The following is a 14,775-nucleotide window of genomic DNA, read 5'->3' as shown; positions in this document are numbered from 1 at the left end:
TATCCTCATGCATTATCACCCCTCCCCCCAAAATTAAAATTAAAAATGCCTTTTCCTATATACACCCATCATTTGACATGTTACATTGCACATTGGATTTTGACATTATTTTGAGGGAATCTAATTAATACTGTCAAATGCCTCTCTTCTTCTTCTTCTTCTTCTTTGTTTTTTTTTTGTACATATATACATACATATATATATATATATATATATATATCTTGGGAAAATTCAGTTGCTGAGAATGCATGCAGAGCAGACATGAACAGAGGAAAGAGATGGAAGGGGCAAGAAGTCAAAGGATGCAGAAGAGTGAAGAACCTCGGCAGGAAAATTCAGAGTCTACAATGCCCTCAAACTACCATTAGGGCCACTGTCCACACTTTCAAAATTCCTTCTTTCTATCTCTCTCTGTCTCTTCCCCACTACCTCACATGGCAGTCAAGAAGCTGTCTTCTTGTGGGCTGCTCTGTAAATTCCATGGAGAAGAGGTTAAGGTGTGAGGAGAGGGGTGGGATTGGGAAAGGAAAAGTGGATCTTCTTCTTCTTCTTGTTCTTCCTCCTCCTTCCTACCTTCTTCTTCTTCTTCTCCTCCTCCTCTTCTAGGCAGACATGTGAGGAGGGGACTTTGAGTGACTTTCTTACTTGGTCCATTTTGTTAGGAAAAAACATGCCCTCCATGTGCCTCTCTCATCATTAGCCCCTCCTCTATCAGATTCAGGTTCTCAATTCAAATCAACAAAAGGAGATTAAATATAAAATTGCAATCACGAATCGCTCATTTTCTTCCAGAATTCTCGAAAACAATAAAAAATTTTATGCATGCTCGCCGTCGGTTTCCAATATTTCTTAGCTAAAGTGCGTACCCCGACTCCCCCGTTACATGTTTTACTGATGCAATATATGATGTCTGACGACTCTGACCCCTGATTTACTTTCTGAATCCTGATGACAAAAATATTTAGTGGTTAAAGGTGATCTAAGAGCAAGAAACAGACATTCATTCATGGCTGAGATCTTGAAGAATCCAGTTGGTAGTTGAGTGCACGAATATATATAAATTTCATAAAGGAAAAAGAGGAAAGCCCATTCTTCTTCTTCCTCAATTAGAATAGAGGGAAGCTTCAAACTATCTGTCAAGCAGAGCGGTGTTCTCTGTTATGATATAAAACCTAATAAAAGAAAAACCTACCCATTTTCCTCTTTCTTTTTTTTTCTCCCCCTCCTCTTTTTTGGCATTAATAAATCCTTCTCGGGAGACGCTTTTATCTCCACAGGTCTCAAGAGGGCCCTCCCCCTAAGTATAATAGACTGCACAACCCCTTCCCCATCTCTATATACCAATGTCGTGTTATCGTATCGTGTCTGATTCCTTATTGAAGTCGGTTGATGAACCTCGGCCATTTCGTGGTTGGAAATCTAATCGGATTTCTTGTCAAATGGTTCTGTGCTGTTTCGGTTCCGTGGTAATAGTTGCCAGGTCTTGTTATCGTGGCCATGGTCATATGGGAGGGAATTTGGCAGTCAGTCTATACTCTGTCTGTCTCAACCACCTCTAGAGGAGGGGAGAGGGAGGGCTACAGAAGGCCTATATATACTTGTACTTTGTGACATAAAACCAGACAAAGCCCCATAACATTTACAGCTCCCCCTCTCGAAGTCCCTCTCTTTCCCCTTTCTGTCTCTGTAAACAGTTGAGGGGGTTTAGTTAGGAGGGAGAGAGCAAGCCAAGCAACCACATCATCAATGGCTGTCTATGTTCTGGTTCTTGTGGCACTCATCCTCTGCTTGCTCTGCCTCTCCACTGCTCTTCTCAAATGGAACGAGGTCCGGTACCGGAAGAAGGGCCTGCCCCCCGGTACGATGGGCTGGCCCGTCTTCGGAGAGACCACCGAGTTCCTCAAACAAGGCCCCAACTTCATGAAGAACCAGAGAGCAAGGTCCTTCCTTTTTCCGCATGATTCTCTCTCTCCTCTGTTCCTCCCTGCTCTGTCTGCATTTTCCCTTTGTGTCAAGCAATCGAATAGTGTCACCGTGATTAACTAATCTCGTTTAATGGTGCATACAGGTATGGGAGCTTCTTCAAGTCCCACATACTGGGGTGCCCGACAATCGTGTCGATGGATCCCGACATAAACCGATATGTACTGATGAACGAGGCAAAAGGGCTCGTCCCAGGTTATCCGCAGTCGATGCTCGACATACTGGGGAAATGCAACATTGCAGCAGTCCATGGCTCCACCCACAGGTACATGAGGGGCGCCCTGCTCTCACTAGTGAGCTCCACCATGATCAGAGATCAGCTCTTGCCCAAAATCGACCACTTCCTGAGATCTCACCTCAGCAACTGGGACAGCTCCACCATTGACATCCAAGAAAAGACCAAAGAGGTCGGCTCTGTTCCATTAACAATACCAAAGATTAAACTTTTGTCCTTACTATCTCATTATGGTCTAATTTGTGTTTTTATGTTTGTTTATTTGATGCAGATGGCACTCCTTTCATCTCTGAAGCAGATTGCTGGGATCGAATCGGGCCCCATGTCGGAAGAGTTCATGCCCGAATTCTTCAAGCTCGTCCTCGGGACTCTTTCACTGCCTATAGACCTTCCCGGGACAAACTACCGACGCGGGCTTCAGGTAATCCTGTCTAGCAGAATATACCCATCTTCTTGTTTTAAGGTTCTTAATTAACTGACTGTTCATTTCCCTGAGCAAGAGGTTGCCTTCGTTGTGTATGGTTTACTCAGGCGAGGAAGAACATCATAAGCATGCTGAGGAAGCTGATAGAGGAGAGGAAGGCTTCCATGGAAACTCATGACCATAGGGACATGCTTAGCAGTCTGATGAGAAGTGACGAGAACAGGCAGAAACTGACAGATGAGGAGATAATTGACCAAATAATCACCATACTGTATTCTGGGTATGAGACTGTCTCCACCACTTCTATGATGGCTGTCAAGTACCTTCATGACCACCCAAAAGTCCTCCAACAGTTAAGAGTAAGTCCCCACTCCAGTCCACGCCCTCAACCCAAAAAAAAAGAAAAAGGGAACAGTTGTTCCAGTTCTTGATTGCTCATGCATGTGTTTTTCTGCATTGAGCAGGAAGAGCACTTGGAGATCAGAGGAAGGAAAAGGCCGGAGGATCCCATTGAGTGGGACGACTTTAAGTCGATGAGCTTTACTCGTGCGGTTAGCGACCAACAATCTTACCTTCCGCTTCTCTGTTGCCCAGCTATGTTCCAATTCAACAACCTAAAGTTTAAAACTCCTCTCTAATGCAGGTGATATATGAGACTTCAAGATTGGCTACTATCGTGAATGGGGTTCTTAGGAAGACCACTCAAGATATGGAACTTAACGGTATGTATATTACCGCAATTATCCCAATAGTAATGCGATTGTCCAATAGTCCCCCCGCTTATTGTGGGTCGTGTTTGATGTGTTCTTTTACAGGATTCGTAATTCCGAAAGGATGGAGAATATACATTTACACGAGAGAGATGAACTACAACCCGTACTTGTACCCGGATCCATTGGTATTCAATCCATGGCGATGGCTGGTTCGTAAAAGCAGTTGGTTTTTTAACTGTCAGATTATAATATCTATATGCAGCTAAATTATTTACTGATCTATGTCAAAAAATCGTGTCAATGCAGGATAAGAGCCAGGAGTCCATAAACAACAACTTGATGTTTGGGGGAGGAACAAGGCAGTGCCCCGGGAAGGAGCTTGGGGTTGCCGAAATCTCGACATTTCTTCATTACTTTGTAATTAGATACAGGTAATTCGAACAAATCCCGATGATAATTACTCAAACAAGTAGCACTTCTTGTTTCTCTCCTCCCTCGCACACATCCTTCCCCCCCCCCCCCCCCCCCCCCCCCCCCCCCCCCCCTCATCTACACACTCACACATAGGGAGAGGCTAATGAGCTGATCATGAATCTTGTATTATGTTTGCAGATGGGAAGAAGTTGGAGGGGATAAGCTAATGAAGTTTCCAAGAGTGGAGGCACCATATGGGCTCCACATCAGGGTTCAAAATCTTTACTAACTGAGACTAATTATGTATTATTGTACAGTGAGAGAGATTGTATGAAAGAGGAAGAGGTGGAATCATAGTTTTTGTACAAATAATAATTTTTGGTAGAATATATTAGGCAATTATTCTTAATGGAATCAAACATCCCCCCTTTGAGCTGGAGCACCCCCATTCTTTTTTCTTCCTTTTCCTTTTCCATGTTATCGAAATTAATTTCTCATTATGCTCATGTGAAATAATAATTCCTTTCTTTTAGAAGAGAGAAGACCCTCAAGATGCCCTTACAAAGTATATACTAATTATCAGACACCGAAAAAAGTATATACTAATTAGATTGCTAGACCCACAATAGACCGATGCACGAATGCTCAATCATTTTGTTAGTTCTTGACGCTAGAGATACGAGTAGTTAGTTCTCTGCCTTAGGAGGTGGTGTTTCTCACAGCGCGGTGATACTGCATTATCGCCGAAACAATGGCTCAAGGGAGAGGAATGACTGAAATTTATCCTTTTAGAAGGATCAACGAGAAGAACAATTCATAGAGGGCTACTTGCCAATTTGTTTGGGTTGAAATGGACTATTAACAGCCCATTTGATGCTTTATACTGTCCAGCCCAGGATCTGATAAGAATGCAGTTTCCCTTACATGGCAACAACAGCTTGGGTACGAGTCAATCATCCTAAATACTACTTGTAGAAATGACATTTCGTATTTGTAGCTCTTCCTAAAATATGCATTGTGGATGTGCTCTTATCTATAAAAACTGTGTTCAAGCGTAATTAACATGGACGGAATATTGTCAGTTTTACATCTCCAATACGAGATTCGATACCTCATCATAGCCCTCGAGAGACGACGAGTTTCGGAAGTTGAGCACATAGTTTTATCACCACAGATGGCACCAAGAATGAGGGATGAGCCCACAGCCCAGAATGATCCGCATTATTATGCCATGGAGAGACCACGAAAAGCTATTGAGCGCTTTGAGCGTAATCCGCATGGTTTCACTCTCAAAATTAAATGCATCTCTTAAGAGAAATGAATGTTTATTACTCTTATAAAGAAGTCAAAACTCTTATATCTCTCTAATCAAAAGAGTGTGTAGTGCATGACGCACATCATTGCTTGTTCTAAGAATTTTTTTAAATTTTGTCCCTCACAAACTATATGCCCCCCCCGGGAAGATATATCATTATTAGATTTCGCCATAAGATTTCTTATATTTCCTAATTAAAGTTAATAATATTGAACTTGCCGCTACTGAGGAAAGAAAATTATATTTCACTTTTGAGTATTAGAAATTTAATTTAAAGAACTAATGATAAATTATCCTTTTTAAGATAAAAATATCTCCCTCGAAAATTTTTCGGCAACATAAAATTGAAATTTAGTAAGAGAGAGGAAACTTTGGTAAGTTGAATATTTTCTTATCAGTTGTGAAGATCTAAAGATTAAAATTTACCATGAATGAGTCTTAGTGCAGTGATACAAGACATTGTTTGGAATCAAGAAGTATTGAATTTGATTCTCACCAGTGAGACTTATATATCCCTCTATTTAGTTTTATTTTATTTTCTTGTATTAGCCTTATGTGTCTCTCTTATTATCGAAAAAATAAAATTTACGCGATATTAAATATCTGGACCAATATTGCATGGATATGGCTTTATATGTTGTCCCTGGACAGAAATATCTGGCTCCGTCCCGCATATCTCATCAGTACTTATTAATAGCTTTCCGTACAGTCTCCGGTGTGATTGATTCACATCTGCATACAGAGTATATATAATTGGCAAGTACGTATGTATGTAATATAGCTGGGTTACGTCGTACTTAGCAAAAAAAAAAAAACTGGGTTACGCCTAATTGTGTCATATTAGCTAATAGGAAAGCATTAGGTGTATATTTAATAGCTTTCCTAACATTTTATAATGTGGTTGTATTCTCATTTATGAAATTTGTATGTATATAGCTTACACAAAGAATTGTATGTATAAAAAAAGAAGAAGAAAAGATATAATCAGCACGTATAATCCTATATAAAGGCCTATATATGTGTGTGTGTATATATACACTTGCATTCCAGCTCCTCTCTCATGTTCCTGTCTGTCTCTGCAAACAGTTGAGGGAGCAAGCAAAGAACATCATCAATGGCTGCTCATGTTGTGGTCCCTGGGGTAGTACTCTATCTGCTCGGCCTCTCCGCTGTTCTGCTCAGATGGAATGCTGTGAGGTACCGGAAGAAGGGCTTGCCCCCAGGCACAATGGGCTGGCCCATCTTTGGGGAGATCAAGGAGTTCCTCCAACTCGGCCCCAACTTCATGAAGAATAAGTTTGCAAGGTTTAATACCCCGACGCATGCATGTGATACCATCATTTTCCATTAGAACTAACTTATCATTTGTAGCGGGTAGGACATATATGTGGGGCCTAACGAATCTCACGTACCTCCATGCAGGTATGGGAGCTTCTTCAAGACTCACATACTGGGGTGCCCAACAATCGTGTCAACTAATCCTGAGATAAACCGGTATATCCTGATGAAAGAATCAAAAGGGCTCATCCCAGGGTACCCGCAGTCGATGCTGGACATACTGGGGAGGAGCAACATTGGTGCAGTCCATGGCTCCACCCACAAGTACCTGAGGGCTGCTCTGGTCTCTCTGATGAGCCCTCCCATGATCAGAGATCAGGTCCTGCCCAAGATCGACCAAGTTCTGAGATCTCACGTCAGCAACTGGGCCAATTCCGTCATCGATATCCAAGAAAAAACCAAAGAGGTCGATCGGCAAATTGAATTCCATTAGGGGGGGGGGGGGGGGGGGGGAAAGACCACAGATTATTAAATCTTTTCGTCATGGACTAATTTGTGTTTCGCTGTTTATTCATTCATTGCAGATGGCTTTTCTTTTAGGCCTGAAGCAAATTGCTGGGATCGAATCCGGCCCCATGTCAGAAGAGGTCAAGCCCGATCTCGTCAAGCTTGTCCTAGGGACTATTTCAATTCCTATAAACCTTCCCGGGACAAACTACCACCGGGGGCTTCAGGTAATTAATAATCATGTCCTCTAAACGAACCATCTCCTTGTTTAATGAGTTTTTAACCGTTGTTGCGTTTGCTTTTCACAGGCAAGGAAGAACGACGTGAGGATGATGGCAAAGCTGTTAAGAGGAGAGGAGGGCTTTCATGGGAACTCATGACCCCATGGACATGCTTAGTACTCTGATGAGAAGCGAGGCCGAAAACGGATAGAAGCTGACAGATGAATAGTTAATTGACCGAATGATCACCATACTCAATTCTAGGTATGAGACTGTCTCCACCACTTCCATGATGACTGTCAAGTACCTCCATGACCACCCCGAAGCACTCCGACAATTAAGGGTAATCTAGTCGGTACTCAGTATCAGTTGCCTTGGTTCTTGACATCTCATGCATGAACTTTCTCATACATTGAACTACAGGAAGAACACTTGGAGATTAGAGGAAGGGAAAGAGCAGAGGATCCCATCGAGTGGGAAGACCTTAAGTCGATGCAGTTCACTCGTGCGGTGAGTACTAATCAGCAACCATTGCCATGTCTTAATAATTTGTATATCAAAAGCTTAAACACATTTCTGCTCTCGATCTCCTCTGATTGTGCAGGTCATATATGAGACTCTAAGATTGGCCACAGTTGTGAACGGGGTTTTCCGGAAGACCACTCAAGATATGGAACTTAATGGTATGATGTTTACACGGGGTTATAAAACCAGGATTGTCTAGTGAGTATATATCGTGCTGATCACGGGTTATGTTTGATGTTTTCCTATAGGATTCACCATTCCGAAAGGATGGAGAATATATGTTTACATAAGGGAGATGAACCACGATCCACACCAATATCCAGATCTGCTGTCTTTCATTCCATGGAGATGGCTGGTCCGTCAACCAGTCAGTTTTTTATTGCAGCTATGCCAGAATCGTACTTACATAAATACTTGCAGCACATAGGACATTTTACTAATGGAAAAATCTGGCAAATGCAGGATAAGGGTGGGGATTCTATAAACAACTTATCGGCGTTCGGGAAAGGGACGAGGTTTTGCCCGGGAGGCTTTGGGTCACTGAGATCTCAACATTTCTTCACTACTCTGTCACCAGATACAGGTAATTCGAATAAGTCTTTGGACAACAGTAACTACCTTCTGATTTTGGTATGAGATCTAATCCAAGTAAATTATTGGGAATCTGATTTTAAATTCCTTAGATCCACCTTATTATCATATTTGGTTGAAATAGATTATTGGTAATCTGGATGCTTAAGGTAGTTCACTCTCCCACTAATAATATACTTTCCTCAGCCGTGGAGTGACTATTTAGATTATCAACGAGATTATTAATAATGTATGATATTATCAATCTATGCCAAACATGATAAGGAATATTACTAGTAATTTTAAAAGTGAGAATCTACCTCACCAAGAATGTCAGTGAGAATCTTTAAAGTGGTAATAATTCATTTGGCAAAGTTTAGCTGATGATTTTTTTTTTCCTTCTTTTTCTCTGTTGAGCGATTTTTTTGTTTGCATTTGCAGATGGGAAGAAGTTGGAGAGAATAAGATAGTGAAGTTTCCAAGAGTGGCAGCACCAAATGGGCTCCACATCAGGGTTGAAAATCTTAATAAATTGGACTGATTATATCCAATTTTCGTTTCTATCCATTTTTGTCATTAATGGATATTTATTGATTGTCAAGAAAAAAGAATCCATTTTTTTTTCTTTTTTCTTTTTCTATACCTTCCTTAGTTATTTTATTTTATTTTAATTTGTAATTCTCATTATGCTTGGATGAAATAATAATGCATGATAGACGGATAGAAATAATTTGCGTACTTGTTATCCGCGTATGTATGTATGTATCTTGAGGCATTTGGCTTGTTTTCAGAACTCGATATATGAGCGCAACCAGTTCCCAGCCTCAATAGGCAATCTTTAAATAGCAGTGACATCACATTAGTGCTGAACAACTGTTGAAGCGACTCAGAAAAAAAAAAAAAACATTTTATGGCGCTAATTTCTTTTGGATGGAAAACTTGAAAGTTCAAATGGAATGGTACATCTTCGTAGGTGTTGAAGTTAAATATGGAGCAAAACTGTGGGCTCTTTGTTCTTGAAGGCCCATTGATCCTTTTAAGGGCCCAGACCAGGACCTGAGCCCGTTATGCATCATCTTGAGCATAGCATTGCGCACATCACTCCACAAAACGGAGGAGTTTCTTTTAGCTTTGCTCCCAAAAATTCAAGAAATCGCGTGTCATTGGCCCAATAACAACAGGAAAGGTTGCACTCCCATTGCTGATGAGTTATCGGGCCATCCCAAACCCACACATGACACAATGACCGTTCTTGGAGTCTAGAACATCGTAATTTTTCGATGTGATCAGTACATGCGCGGACTATGAAATTGGAGTTGATCAAGTGAGTGATCTATCTATATATATTGGCTTAGTGATCAATGATTGTCATTGATATAACAAAAAACAAGAACAAGATAAAATGTTCAAGAGAAAAATTAAAATGATAGAAAAATACAATAGATTTACCGAGATCACTGCAAATGAAAAATGTGACGGGAGCACATTCAATAAGAACAAAATACAATTGCAGAAATCATTCCAATTGTTGTAAATTTGTTCCCAACATCTTACAACTTAACTCTATATGGATCCAGTCAATACCGAAAGTGGAACCAAGTGCAATCCATATAGAACTGCTACTATGTGAAAACAAAAGAACAGAGCTAAGAGAGGTCTCGAACAAGTACTCGACACAGAAACACTTCACCCATCTATATATTTGTTGTATCAATACCCAACCGAACTTCCCCCTAGTCTCATAGTAGACTTTCCTTCTCCCATACAAGATATTAAATGCATTGTTTATGTATATTTTTTTATCTTGGATTGGATGTGAAGGCAATGAAGAATGGCGCGACTTCCATTTCTCTTGTTAATGGTTTTTGCATCCACACGTCAAAGACTCAAAAGAATAGGAAAAGACTAAGATCCAAGTTATGGGCATTGAACGTGCAATTGTCAAAAGTGCAACAACAATAAGAAAATAAATTCATCATCAATATATTAGTTTTTTCTTTTCTTTTCGTTACCATGAAAATATTTATAGCGAATTTAAAATTATTTGTACTTATACTGCTAACACGATACAATTAATATTTTTAATATGATTCCGTATCACCGTGACACGTTTAGTATTTTAGTTAAAGTGTTCACAACTTTTATTATTTGTGATGAATTATCTAAAATACTAAACACTCCAATCATAATATTAAATACTTAAATTGAAAATATAAGTAAAAAAATTGTATTAATTACGATTACTAAAAATACTAAACACTTGAACTGAAGTATTAAATGCTTGAATTAAAAATACCAAATGTATCACAGTAATACGGAATCATGTTAGTAAAGCTAAGTCTTGAATTCGAGACGTACCGTACTGATGGTTAGGCTGCCTAATTAGATGAAATTTATTACGGTAAGGCCCCAAAGTTTTTCGCACCATCAAATCAAATGCGATAATTTTGGGCGTAATTCAAATCTTGAATTTCTTTTTGACTGTAATGATGAAATATCCCTAGCTGGCACATATAAGATGCTAACACCTATCAGAACTATGAACCCTCATCTCTATCGAGGGGTATTCTAACATAAGTTAGAGTGACAGTGACACATGGTCAGTAGATCAAGTATTTAATATTTAAGTTCAAATATTTATACTTCATTTGATTTAACAGTTAAAATCATAAAAATTTTAATTTTAATTTTAATTTAATATATTATATAATAAAAATGCATATTTTTTAAATAAAAAATTTTAATTTTCACTTTAACTCAACACACTACACAATCATTTGTCATTTTTCACAATCAAAATCAAAATTATTTTAACCCTGAAACCAAACGCGCCATTAATATTTTTATTAATAAAAAATTATATTAATTACGATTACTAAAAATACTAAATACTTGAACTGAAGTATTAAATGCTTGAATTGAAAATACCAAATGTATCAGTAACACGGAATTATGTTAGAAAAGCTAAGTCTTGAATTCGAGACGTACCGTACTGATGGTTAGGCTGCCTAATTAGGTGAAATTTATTATGGTAAGGCCCCAAAGTTTTTCGCACCATCAAATCAAATGCGATAATTTTGGGCGTAATTCAAATCTTGAATTCCTTTTTTACTGTAATGATGAAATATCACTAGCTGGCACATATAAGAGCTAACACCTATCAGAACTATGAACCCTCATCTCTATCGAGGGGAATTCTAACATAAGTTAGAGTAACAGTGACACATGGTCAGTAGATCAAGTATTTAATATTTAAGTTCAAGTATTTATGCTCCGTTTGGTTTGAAAATTAAAATCATAAAAATTTTAATTTTAATTTTAATTCAACATATTACATAATAAAAATACACATTTTTCAAATAAAAAATTTTAATTTTAACTTTAACTCAACATACTACACAATTATTTGTCATTTTCTACAATCAAAATCAAAATTATTTTAACTCTGAAACCAAAAGCGTCATTAATATTTTTATTAATAAATTATATTAAATATTAAATATTTGAATTAAAATATTAAACATTTGAAATAAAAAGTAATACACACTTATATTAATAATGAATACTAAAAGTATTGGATTTGAACATTTAAACTGAAAGTATTAATACGTGCTGCTGTAAATTTAAGTGATGCTAGAAAGAACCTCAATCAATAGTCAATTTCTTCTAATCATTTTCCTCCTTCATTTTTCAGTTTCATTTGCTAAATTGTTAATTGCCTTTGCTAATCACACGAACATTAATGCCTCCAAGTATGTTACACAAAAATCACGAACATTACTGCATAATCCACCCAAAAATTCCTTATTAAATAAACGGTAAAAGATACTTTTGATGCATATTATACCGTCATTTTCGGTAATTAAAGATTCCTCACCTCATTTTGCAGATATCACGTGGACCGCAATGCCGTCACGAATGAATGATGCATGCCGCGAGATAAGGTCACATTCGTGACGTGCGATCGGACCCGGCATGAAGAATGTACAATGTGAATATATCCACTGCATGACAATACAAGAAACAGGGGATGAATGGATGGATGGATGGATTGACCTATGAAAAGTAACACCAAAAACGTCGGAGTCTCTGCCTCTGCATCTGCAATATCTGCCGTGAGTTTGAAATAGTCATCGGCTCTCCAAACGTTTATTCACTCACTGACCTAAGAATTGAGAGGACACGTTTTGCTTCCTTTTCCCCACCACCACTCTCGCCGCCCTGTCCGGCCACCTTCACGTGTCTCTCCCTCTCACTTCCCATAAATCCCCCCCACCCCCACATCCTCTGTTCTTGCCCTGCCCTGCCCTGCCCTGCCATCACCCCTATCCCTTTTACTCTGTTCCTCCTCATCCCTTGTTTCTCCCCTTGTCCTGTGTCCCTGAACCCAATGGCAGCAGCCGCGGACCACGCCAAGCCCGCACCGCCCCTCAAGGATGAGCTCGACATCGTGATCCCCACCATCAGGAACCTCGACTTCCTCGAGATGTGGCGGCCCTTCTTCGAGCCTTACCACCTCATCATCGTCCAGGACGGCGATCCCTCCAAGACTATCAAGGTCCCGGAAGGCTTCGACTACGAACTATACAACCGCAATGACATCAACAAGATGCTTGGCCCCAAGGCCTCCTGCATCTCCTTCAAGGACTCCGCTTGCCGCTGCTTCGGCTACATGGTCTCCAAGAAGAAGTACGTCTACACCATCGACGATGATTGCTTCGTGAGTGCTTAATTCCATTTCAAGCTGTTTATTGTTAATATTTGTGACCATCACACTCGATCATACCTACATTCAGTGACATGTCAGGATCTGGACATAGGATATTAACTAAGATCCGTCAGTGATCTTATAGTCACCTATTAATTCCTCGTGTTATCGGACATTTGGATCTAGGAATTCAGAGTTGTTAGCAGGTCCCCGATCATAACGTATAGTACATGACGTTTAGCAAATTAAAGTCAAATTACACATTACATGTCGAAGCAACCATTCTCCACGTTGCAAGTGCCTGGAAAAAATATATATATCATCAGTATGCACTATTATAATATAATGCGTGATTATTTGTTAAGGATAGGATAGTCGATCATATGGTCACATTAATCGGCCATGAATCATGATCTTGATGATGTCACTGAGATTTGTTCTTTCTTATGGTTGTTTTTGGAAATTTTGATCGGTACCTTAGGTTGCAAACGATCCATCGGGCAAGTCCATCAATGCGCTCGAGCAGCACATCAAGAACCTCCTCGCCCCGTCCACGCCCTTCTTCTTCAACACCCTCTATGACCCGTTTGCTGATGGGGCGGACTTTGTCCGAGGATACCCCTTCAGCCTCCGTGAGGGTGTACCAACTGCCGTCTCCCATGGTCTCTGGCTCAACATTCCAGACTATGATGCACCGACTCAGCTCGTGAAGCCTCTTGAGCGGAACCAGAGGTACCGATTAGTCCCTTTGTTGATTATCCCCTCTCGCATTGCTTAGAGAGAGAGAGAGAGAGAGAGAAGGGACAGCATAAACTTAATACATAGTTTTGCGTTGTTTTAACAGGTATGTTGATGCGGTTATGACGATACCAAAGGGCACACTTTTCCCTATGTGCGGTATGAATTTGGCATTCGACCGTGAGCTCATTGGTCCGGCTATGTACTTCGGGCTTATGGGTGATGGGCAGCCCATTGGTCGATACGATGATATGTGGGCAGGCTGGTGTGTCAAGGTATCTTCGCTCTTAATTTTTTACTATTTCTCCCTTTACACATTACATATATGTGTACTGCAGGTAATCATGATACTCATCGGATGATATTGTTGAACATTTTAGGTGATATGCGATCACTTGGGGCTCGGAGTGAAGACGGGGCTGCCCTACATATGGCACAGCAAGGCGAGCAACCCATTTGTGAATCTGAGGAAGGAGTATAAGGGTATCTTCTGGCAGGAAGAGATCATTCCGTTCTTCCAGTCGGCCACCCTCCCAAAGGACTGCACCACCGTCCAGAAGTGCTACATCGAGCTGTCGAAGCAGGTTAAGGAGAAACTCAGCAAGGTCGATCCCTACTTCGACAAGCTTGCCGATGCCATGGTCACCTGGATCGAGGCCTGGGATGAGCTCAACCCTCCAAAGCCCTTGTTGAAGCTCTCCAATGGCACCGCAAAATAAATCCAGGAACCTGCATCCTAACAACCAAAAACAGTCGTCTTTTCCTTTTAATTTTTACCCAGGTACCGAGTATCACAACATCAAGCCTTGTAGCTTCCTTCCCCAAATTTCCAGAAACAGAACAGGAGGATTCCATCAGTTTCCAGGGTTTACAAGCTGGAGAACCTGACTGATACCGGAGATCATTAGATTTCTGGATGTGTAAGCATAGTTCAATTTAAATTCGAGTGATGCTGGTGTGTTTTGCAGTACTTAATAGGACCCGAAAATAATGATTCGGAATGATCAATGAGAGTTCTTTACTACTACAACTCTCAAGTTCATGTAATTGCTTTGTTTCAATATATAATGAATCAGCAAACAGTACTACTTTCACATTCATGAACATATGTATTTGTGTTGTCTGGTTTCTCCCAGCCTACCCC

At 40.1% G+C, this 14,775-nt stretch overlaps 2 protein-coding genes and 1 pseudogene across 2 annotated transcripts; all 3 read left to right on the top strand.

The window, feature by feature from the left end:
- Window positions 1-247: 247 nt before the first annotated feature.
- On the top strand, window positions 248-4,211 carry LOC116206660 (cytochrome P450 85A-like). Its single transcript, XM_031539452.1, has 9 exons — window positions 248-1,940; window positions 2,069-2,390; window positions 2,490-2,639; window positions 2,750-3,001; window positions 3,107-3,193; window positions 3,286-3,364; window positions 3,458-3,564; window positions 3,662-3,786; window positions 3,968-4,211. The coding sequence occupies exons 1-9, from the start codon at window positions 1,747-1,749 to the stop codon at window positions 4,056-4,058; spliced, it is 1,407 nt and encodes a 468-aa protein (XP_031395312.1). The 5' UTR covers window positions 248-1,746; the 3' UTR covers window positions 4,059-4,211.
- Window positions 4,212-6,198: 1,987 nt separating this feature from the next.
- LOC116209232 lies at window positions 6,199-8,884 on the top strand (annotated as a pseudogene).
- Window positions 8,885-12,327: 3,443 nt separating this feature from the next.
- On the top strand, window positions 12,328-14,739 carry LOC116208368 (UDP-arabinopyranose mutase 1). Its single transcript, XM_031541758.1, has 4 exons — window positions 12,328-12,905; window positions 13,375-13,625; window positions 13,738-13,906; window positions 14,012-14,739. Exons 1-4 carry the CDS (start codon window positions 12,576-12,578, stop codon window positions 14,348-14,350), a joined length of 1,089 nt encoding a protein of 362 aa, XP_031397618.1. The 5' UTR covers window positions 12,328-12,575; the 3' UTR covers window positions 14,351-14,739.
- Window positions 14,740-14,775: the final 36 nt, after the last annotated feature.

This window comes from Punica granatum, chromosome 5 (genome assembly GCF_007655135.1).
Source record: "Punica granatum isolate Tunisia-2019 chromosome 5, ASM765513v2, whole genome shotgun sequence".
In the NCBI taxonomy this organism is placed as follows: Eukaryota; Viridiplantae; Streptophyta; class Magnoliopsida; order Myrtales; family Lythraceae; genus Punica; species Punica granatum.
This window is presented reverse-complemented; position numbering and strand designations above follow the sequence as displayed.